This window comes from Salmo trutta, chromosome 8 (genome assembly GCF_901001165.1).
Source record: "Salmo trutta chromosome 8, fSalTru1.1, whole genome shotgun sequence".
In the NCBI taxonomy this organism is placed as follows: domain Eukaryota; kingdom Metazoa; phylum Chordata; class Actinopteri; order Salmoniformes; family Salmonidae; genus Salmo; species Salmo trutta.
This window is the reverse complement of record NC_042964.1, coordinates 23,858,437-23,867,119: the sequence shown is the minus strand read 5'-3', so window position 1 is coordinate 23,867,119 and position 8,683 is coordinate 23,858,437. Positions and strand designations below refer to the sequence as shown.

Below are 8,683 nucleotides of genomic sequence, written 5' to 3'. Positions count from 1 at the left end.
GGCAGTCTCGTCCAGATCATCGTGGTATTTGTAGTACTTTATGATAGCCACATTGGCCGCTAATTAGCATTTAATTTTTGGGGGTGTAAATACATTGATAAAAGTCACCTTGTCCTAGAGAGATTTACACGGTTATCAAAATGTCAATTCAGGGTAAGCCTACACAAAACACAGCCCTTTTTTAAAAGTGTTTCTAAAATCCCCTATGGGAAAAATGTATGGTGGAAAAACGATTGGAACCAGTTCCCTGTTTGACTGCTAGGTTTTATGGATATTATGACTCATACTGCGGTAGTACAGTATTTTGTGTTTCAAGAGCTGAATTCTGGGTATTTACAGATATAGATGTTATGTGTTAAAGATACTATAGTCTCAAAAGTCGACAAACGTGTAAAACTTGGTCAAAACTTGTAAAGTGGTGGTCCCATGTTTCACAAGCTAAAATAAAAGATCCCATACATTTTCCATAGGGACAAAAAGCATATTTCTTTCAAATGTTGTGCACAAATGTGTGTACATCTCTGTTAGTGAACATTTCTCCTTTGCCAAGATAATCCATCCACCTGACAGGTCAAGCATATCAAGAAGCTGATTTAACAGCATTATCATTACACAGGTGCATCTTGTGCTGGGGACAATAAAAGGCCACTTTAAAATGTGCAGTTGTCACACAACACAATGCCACAGATGTCACAAGTTGAGGGAGTGTGCAATTGGCATGCTGACTGCAGGAATGTCCACCAGAGCTGTTGCCAGAGAATTTAATGTTCTGAAATAAAGCTGAAAATGTCCCAGTTCTTCCATGGCCTGCATACTCAGACATGTCACCAATTGAGCATGTTTGGGATGCTCTGGATCGCGTACGCGTACGACAGAGTGTTCCAGTTTCCGCCAATATCCAGCAACTTCACACAGCCATTGAAGAGTGGGACAACATTGCACAGGTCACAATCAACAGCCTGATCAACTATGTGAAGGAGATGTGTCGTGCTGCATGAGGTAAAAAGTGGTCCCACCAAATGGTGGTCACACCAGATACTAACTGGTTTTCTTTTCCACACCCCTACTTTTTTTTTTAAGGTATCTGTGACCAACAGATGCATATTGTTATTCCCAGTGATGTGAAATCTATAGATTAGGGCCTAATTAATGTATTTCAATTGACTGATTTCCATATATGAACTGTAACTCCCTAAAATCTTTGAAATTGTTGCATGTTGTGTTTATATTTTTGTTCACTGTATGTGTAACTGATAAATGCAAAAGAATACTTACTACATGTTCGTGTTTTTAAATGTATGCAAATTGTAAAGTATTTTATCTGTAATGGCTTGTTCGTTATGTGTCGGACACCAGTAAGACTAGCTCTCGCCATTGGCGTCGGCTAATGGGGAAGCTAATGAAATCAACAACAACAACAAAAATCACAGTGAGCTCTGGAACCATTGGCAGTGCATATGTGTCCGTGTAGCATGAGGGAACAGTTATTATTTGCACACTGCGACGTCACGTCACAGTTCCACAATGGCGAGCCATGTTATGGAAGAACTTCCAAAGACTTCTGTGTTGGACCCACTGAAGGGGCTCCTGCTCACTTATTTCATGCCAGAATCATGTTACGACGAGTTTTTTCTCAATTTTAACTTTCTGGATGGTAAATCAAGTTGTTACATAATTGACTGACGTTTGATTGCAAGAGCTAACTTAGCTAGTTAACGTTAGCTAGCCAGGGCTTCAACGTTTAATGGATGAGCTAGCTAGGTAACGTTAGCTTGCAAGATTTGAGTTTTTAATCGATATTTCACAATGTAACTTCTATGTTATCTTTTGCGTTTACAGTTACTGGATATAAAGAAATATATTGGACGGGATGTACGTAGGGATCGTACCCTCTAAACAGGCTAAAAAGACAGAAGAGGAGCTAACGTCAGTAGCTAGTTGAAAGTTTTGTTTTGACAGCGTTCAGAGGCGGGGCTATCTCATGCCAGTGTTCCTCAATCTCTTGTAGTTCCTCAATAATTCTAGATAGGAGAAGAATGACATATCTATCTGTTCTCTCTGATAATACCCGTTAAATCATTGATTGTTTCTGTCTGCAGTGCCATGTCTAAAGATTGTGCTGAGCAAAGGTCTGGGCATTGGAATCATCCTGGGGTCTGTGATGGGTAAGACTAAGATTCTCTTTCTCCTCTCTATCTCGTTCTCTCTATTTCAATTCAAAGGGCTTTATTGGCATGGGAAACATGTTTACATTGCCAAAGCAAATGAAATAGATAATTAACAAAAGTGAAATGAACAGTAAACATTACACTCACTCTCAATCTTTATCTCTGTCTCTCTCTCCCTATGTGTGCAAAGCATAACTCCCTGCCCCTCTCTTATATACAGGTAACTGCCAAAATAAAGGAAACACTTGAGTAAATGATACAAAGTACTGTACAGGTGTGGTTCCTGAGTTAAAGGCCATCCGACTGTTAGATATCCATCACTAGCACATTAGAGGCTACTGCCTATATACATAGACTTGAAATCAATAGCCACTTTAATAAATGGAACACTAGTCACTTTAATAATGTTTACATATTTTGCATTACTCATCTCATTTGTATATACTGTATTATATTATATTCAACTGTATTTTAGTGTATGCAGCTTATATATTCTTAATTCCATTCCTGTACTTAGATGTGTGTGTATTGTTGTGAAATTGTTAGATATTACTGCACTGGTGGAGCTAGAAACAAGCATTTCGCTACACCCACAATAACATCTGCTAAACATGTGTATGTGACCAATAACATTTGATTTGATTAAGCAATTTACATCCCATCATGCTTAGGGTCATGAATAAAAATGCCCAGTTGCCCATTATTTTGGCTACCATGGCAAGAAGAAGATATGTCAATGACTTTTAAAGAGGGGTCTCAAAGGAGCATAGGGGGTTTAAAGTGTGGGGGTGTGTGTGTGTCTCAGTCACCAGATGTCAACCGAATTGATTCTGGAGCAGTGCCAAAGACAGCGTTTTCTACCACCATCAACAAAACCTAAAATTCTGGAATTTCTTGTGGAAGAATGGTGGCGCATCCCTCAAATAGAGTTCCAGACACTTGTAGAATCTATGCCAAGGTGCATTGAAGCTGTTCTCGGTGCTAGTGGGGGCCCAACACGCTATTAAGACACTGTTGGTGTTTGCTTTTTTTTTTGGCAGTTACCTGTAGATGGAAAGATATTTACAATAGAGTTCGATCCATCAAGCACACATTTAGATAATACATAACATAACCCATATCTCGCTCTCTCCCACTCTCTCTCCCCCCACAGTAAAGCTGCCCCAGATCCTGAAGCTGATGGGGGCTAAGAGCGCAGATGGTCTAAGCTTCAACTCTGTTTTGCTGGAGCTGCTGGCTATCACCGGCACCATGGCCTATAGCATTGCTAACAGCTTCCCCTTCAGGTACTGAGTTGTACACACACACACGGAGACATGCACAGACAGTCACACACACAGACACGCACAAGTTAACATATTTTGCGTTTTCTCTTTCAGTGCCTGGGGTGAGGCCCTCTTCCTCATGTTACAGACAGTAGTCATCGGGTTCCTCATAATGCATTATGGAGGCAACACAGTCAAAGGTAAGACACACACCTACCTGACGATAAGACTTGACACTCACTACTAACACTTCCTTTTGAGCTTACAATGTACGACTTTAAGTTAGCATACAACTAGCTGCCCTCACAAGCAGTGGTTGATGTTCTATTTCTGCGTGTCTGCTCCCTCTAGGTGTGCTGTTCCTGGTGGTGTACTTTGGTCTGGTAGCTCTGCTGCTCTCCCCTGTAACGCCAATGCCTGTGGTCATGGCCATGCAGGCATCCAACATGCCTGCTATCATCATTGGCAGGGTACGTGAAGCATTCATAGATTTTCTAACATGTATAACATAGTCAACGTGTTGTATTGTAATAACAGCGTTATAGCGTTGTTCGAGCACCACATTGGACAATAAATGTGTTTCATATTTTCATGTAATCCTCTAGGATTTATTTGTACTTTTAAATAGTTCAACTGTAAAAATGTACCCCAAAATAAATCAATAATAAAGTCAATTTGTGTTATAAATGTGTTTATAGGAGTTATCATTAGTTAACAAATAATGTTATCGTTGTATTAATCTGCGATCATGTTTATTTCTCCCTGTGATTGCAGCTTATTCAGGTAGTGACTAACTATCGTAATGGACACACAGGTCAGCTGTCTGCCATCACTGTGTTTATGCTGTTCGCTGGCTCCTTGGCTCGCATATTCACCTCAATACAGGTATATACATGTGTTCAGTGAATGTACACTGAGTATACCAAAGATTAGGAAAATCTTCCTAATATTGAGTTGCACCCCTCAATTGGTCAGGGTATGGACTCTATAAGGTGTCGAAAGTGTATGCTGGCCCATGTTGACTCCAATGCTTCCCACAGTTGTGTCGAGTTGGCTGGATGTCCTTTGGGTGGTGGAACATTCTTAATACACACGGGAAACTGTTGACCGTGAAAAACCCAGCAGCATTTCTTGACACAAACCGGTGTGCCTGGCACCTACTACCGTACCCCATTCAAAGGCACTTAAAATATTTTGTCTTTCCTATTCACTCTCTGAATTGCAAGCATACACAATCCATGTCTGAATTGTCTCTAGTCTTAAAAATCCTTCTTTAACCTGTCTCCTTCCCTTCATCTACACTGATTTTGAAGTTGATTTAACAAGTGACATCAATAAGGGATCATAGCTTTCACCTCGTCAGTCTGTCATGGAAAAAGCAGGTGTTCTTAATGTTTTGTATACTTAATGTTTTGTTACATGTACATTTTTTGTCATTTAGCAGACGCTCTTATCCTGAGTGACTTAGTCGGTATGTGCAGCTGTGTGTGGGTAAAATGTGCTACTGTGTATAAAGTGTGTGTACTGTATGTGTGAGTGTGGATGCGTCTTAAACGGCACACTATTCCCTATATAGTAGGTAATAAGAGCGTCTGCTAAATGACACCTAAAGGGAAAAGGGTGCCATTTGAGGCAGTCTGTGTGTGTGATCCTGTCCTAATCCAACATGCCAATAATTTCTACTTTTCACTTCCTGGTTTCTCTCTACCAACAGGAAACAGGTGACTCCCTGATGGCCCTGACCTATGTCATATCCTCTTCCTGTAACGGTCTTATCGCTGCCCAGCTCCTGTACTACTGGAACAGCAGCCCGGCACTGAAGAAGAAGAAGAAGGTGTAGATAGACTGGTGCACATGAAATTAGTTGCCTCTAAATTGGCACCCTATTTCCCAATATAGTGCGTTACTTTTGACCAGGACCCATAGGGCTCTGGTCAAAAGTAGTGCACTATATTGGGAATAGCGTGCCATTTTTGGAAGCAGACAATGGTTGAGAGAATATATAGACAGGGTGCAGCTCAAATGGCACCCTATTCCATATGTAGTGCACTACTGACCAGGGCCATGGACTCAAATGGGGAATTGGGTGTCATTTGAGATTTGCACAAATTCACATCTAGCAATTCATACACTCTGCACTCCCCTACTGTAAGCTTAGCTCTGGACCAAATATTCTATTCCCACCACCCAAACCAAGGAACTCTCTACTTTACCTGACTTCAATGATACTGTGACTACAGCCCAGTTAGACTAGCTCACAGAGAAATCTTTAGTTTTGCCTCAGTGTTTTAGCTCAGGGAAGGGAAGGCTTGACACTCTTATTTCTCCATCCTGAACGCTGATTTTACTAAACGCCACAGAAGTGCCGATACGGAGTAGGGTGAAGTTGACGCTGATCCTGAGTCGTTTTGCATTTTTCCAACTTATGGTTAAGGTTAGGATTCTGGGAGGGGAAGCTGATCCTATATCTGTACCTAGGGGAAACTTTACCCCGGAGCTGTCAAAACACCCACTATGGTCAGTTTTCATCGTACTCCTAAATCTTTATGCCTCCCTAACAATGCACTCCATTGTTCCAGTTATATTACACGGGTTGTCCTCGGATCATAATCTAGAATGAAAACGCATTCCAGAACACAACCAGGAAGTTAACTATTCTAGCTATAATCAAAGGGTGAAGCAATAGAGGTTTACTGTGAAATTCTCTGTCAGTATGTTTGAGTTAAATGTTTGACCTTGAAGTTGTTGAAGCTTTGTTTCCTGAGTGTGATCTAAAGCAGCCTGGTCTCAGATCCTTTAATGCTTGTGCCAACTTCATTGCTGTACTTTGTCACGCCAAACATGGTTTACCGAGTTACAAGGATTTGGCATTATTGCACAAACAGACTGGCACACAGGCTAGATCAAAATAACTGTACTGAATCAAATGGTTATCAGTCCAAATGATGTTTTTCTGTGTTTCTTTGTGCATATCGATGCTGTATTTGTTTAATGATAAATCACACATTTTATTGAATTCAATGAATGAGTCCACAATACTAAATAATTCATTCCAATTTGATTCAGATTAACCTGGGAGCAGAAATTTGGGGTCATTATAGTGTTATGTTGAAGTCCAATTTCTCTGTTTAGTTTTAGTTTACTTGTTGAGATTCAACTTCTCATGTTAAGGTGCTGCTCGCACTTGTATGCGTCTTCTGCGAGTGCTACAGTTCTGAAGATGGTAAGAGTTTATTTTAATGGGAAAATGTAATAAAATATGTTTTGTTTTTGTTGGGACTTCTCAGGTGTCTGTAGTTTTCTCTTATGTTTTCAGAACTCCAGGCCAAGAGAGCCTGTGGGTTGTGCAGGCTTTCATTCCAACCCTGCAGTAACATCCCTGATTTAGCAAGTTATATGATATAATGAAATAAAACTCAACTCAGTTATTTTCATTAGGTTTGTTGTTTAAGGAAGGGCTGGAACAAAAGTCTGCATACCCATTGTTCCAAAATGATTGGGTGTCATTCATTTTCATGCCACTAGATAGAGACAATTGTTCACCCTCTATTTTGTTCACTCTACTAGTTCTCCAAAGTACAGGCATTTACACTAAACCAAAATATAAATGCATCTTGCAACAATTTCAGAGATTTTACTGAGTTACAGTTCATATAAGGAAATCAGTAAATTGAAATAGATTAATTATGCCCTAATTTATGGATTTTATATGACTGGGAATACCGATATGCATCTATTGGTGACATACCTTAAAAAAAAGGTAGGGGCGTGGATCAGATAACCAGTCAGTATCTGATGTGACCATTTGCCTCCTTCAGCGCGACACACATTCTTCGCATAGAGTTGATCCGGCTGTTGATTGTGGCATGTGGAATGGTGTCCCACTCTTCAATGGCTGTGCAAAGTTGCTGGATATTGGCGGGAACATGCTGTTGTACACGTTGATCCAGAGCATCCCAAACATGCTCAATGGGTGACATTTCTGGTGAGTATGCAGGCAGTGGATGAACTGGGATATTTTCAGCTTCCAGGAATTGTGTACAAGTCCTTGCGACATGGGGCCATCTATTATCATGCTGAAACATGACGTGATGGCGGCGGATGAATGTCATGACTATGGGCCTCAGGATCTCGTCACGGTATCTCTACATTCAAATTGACAGTTTGTGCTGAAATTCTTTGGTTGTGCAAACCCACAATTTCAACAGCTGTGTGGGTGGCTCGTCTCAGACAATCCCACAGGTGAAGAAGCTGGATGTGGAGGTCCTGAGCTGTCGTGGTTACAATTGGTCTGCAGTTGTGAGGCCGGTTGGACGTACTGCCAAATTCTCTAAAATGACAGAGACGGCTTATGGTAGAGAAATAAACATTAAATTCTCTGGCAACAGCTCTGGTGGACATTTCTGCAGTCAGCATGCCAATTACCACATCCCGAAAAACTTGAGACATCTGTGGAATTGTGTTGTGTGACCAAACTGTGGCCTTTTATTGTCCCCAACACAAGGTGCACTTGTGCAATGATCATGCTGTTCAATCAGCTTCATTATATGCCACACCTGTTAGGTGAATGGATTATCTTGACAAAGGAGAAAAGCTCACTAACAGGGATGTAAACAAATTTGTACACAACATTTTAGAGAAATAAGCTTATTGAGTGTATGGAACATTTCTGGGATCTTTTATTTCAGCTCATGAAACATGGGACCAACAACTTTACATGTTGCTTTTATATTTTTGTTCGGTATGGGATAATTTGTCTCTGCTTATACTCTTATTTTTCCCACAAACTTGATAATTATTTTCCACCTCTTTTGTGATGTAATAAAATGTTTTCTATTTTTCTGCATGCCCTCTTTACCATACCATTATTTGTCACTATGTTTGCCCCCCCCCCCCCCCCCCCCCATTGAATAGACCCTTCTCTCCTTTCCTTTCTCAAGTCCCGTGTGTGTCGTTCCATCGGCCCCCTGCCTCTCTGTCCTCAATCACACTGACATCATCAACACCCCCGCAACCGAAAAGTCCCACAATTGGACAACGGAAGTTTCTCAAGAAACTACTCAAAACGCCATTTTTTTTTGTGAACAACAGACTCCAAAAGTTAATTAAACTTGATAGAAGGGTTGAGCTGAAGATATCTGTAAGATACACTTGTTTATTTCCACCTTAAGCCACAACAGTGACCATCTCGCTCTCCATCTCTCTCTCCATCTCTCTCTCTCTCTCTCTCTCTCTCTCTCTCTCTCTCTC

General features: G+C 40.8%; 1 protein-coding gene across 1 annotated transcript; it reads left to right on the top strand.

Annotated features, from left to right (window-relative positions):
* Positions 1 to 1,491: 1,491 nt before the first annotated feature.
* LOC115198556 (mannose-P-dolichol utilization defect 1 protein) lies at positions 1,492 to 6,712 on the top strand. Its single transcript, XM_029760573.1, has 7 exons — positions 1,492 to 1,654; positions 2,100 to 2,165; positions 3,322 to 3,454; positions 3,548 to 3,633; positions 3,785 to 3,903; positions 4,208 to 4,318; positions 5,148 to 6,712. Exons 1-7 carry the CDS (start codon positions 1,525 to 1,527, stop codon positions 5,271 to 5,273), a joined length of 771 nt encoding a protein of 256 aa, XP_029616433.1. The 5' UTR covers positions 1,492 to 1,524; the 3' UTR covers positions 5,274 to 6,712.
* The last annotated feature ends 1,971 nt before the right edge of the window (positions 6,713 to 8,683 follow it).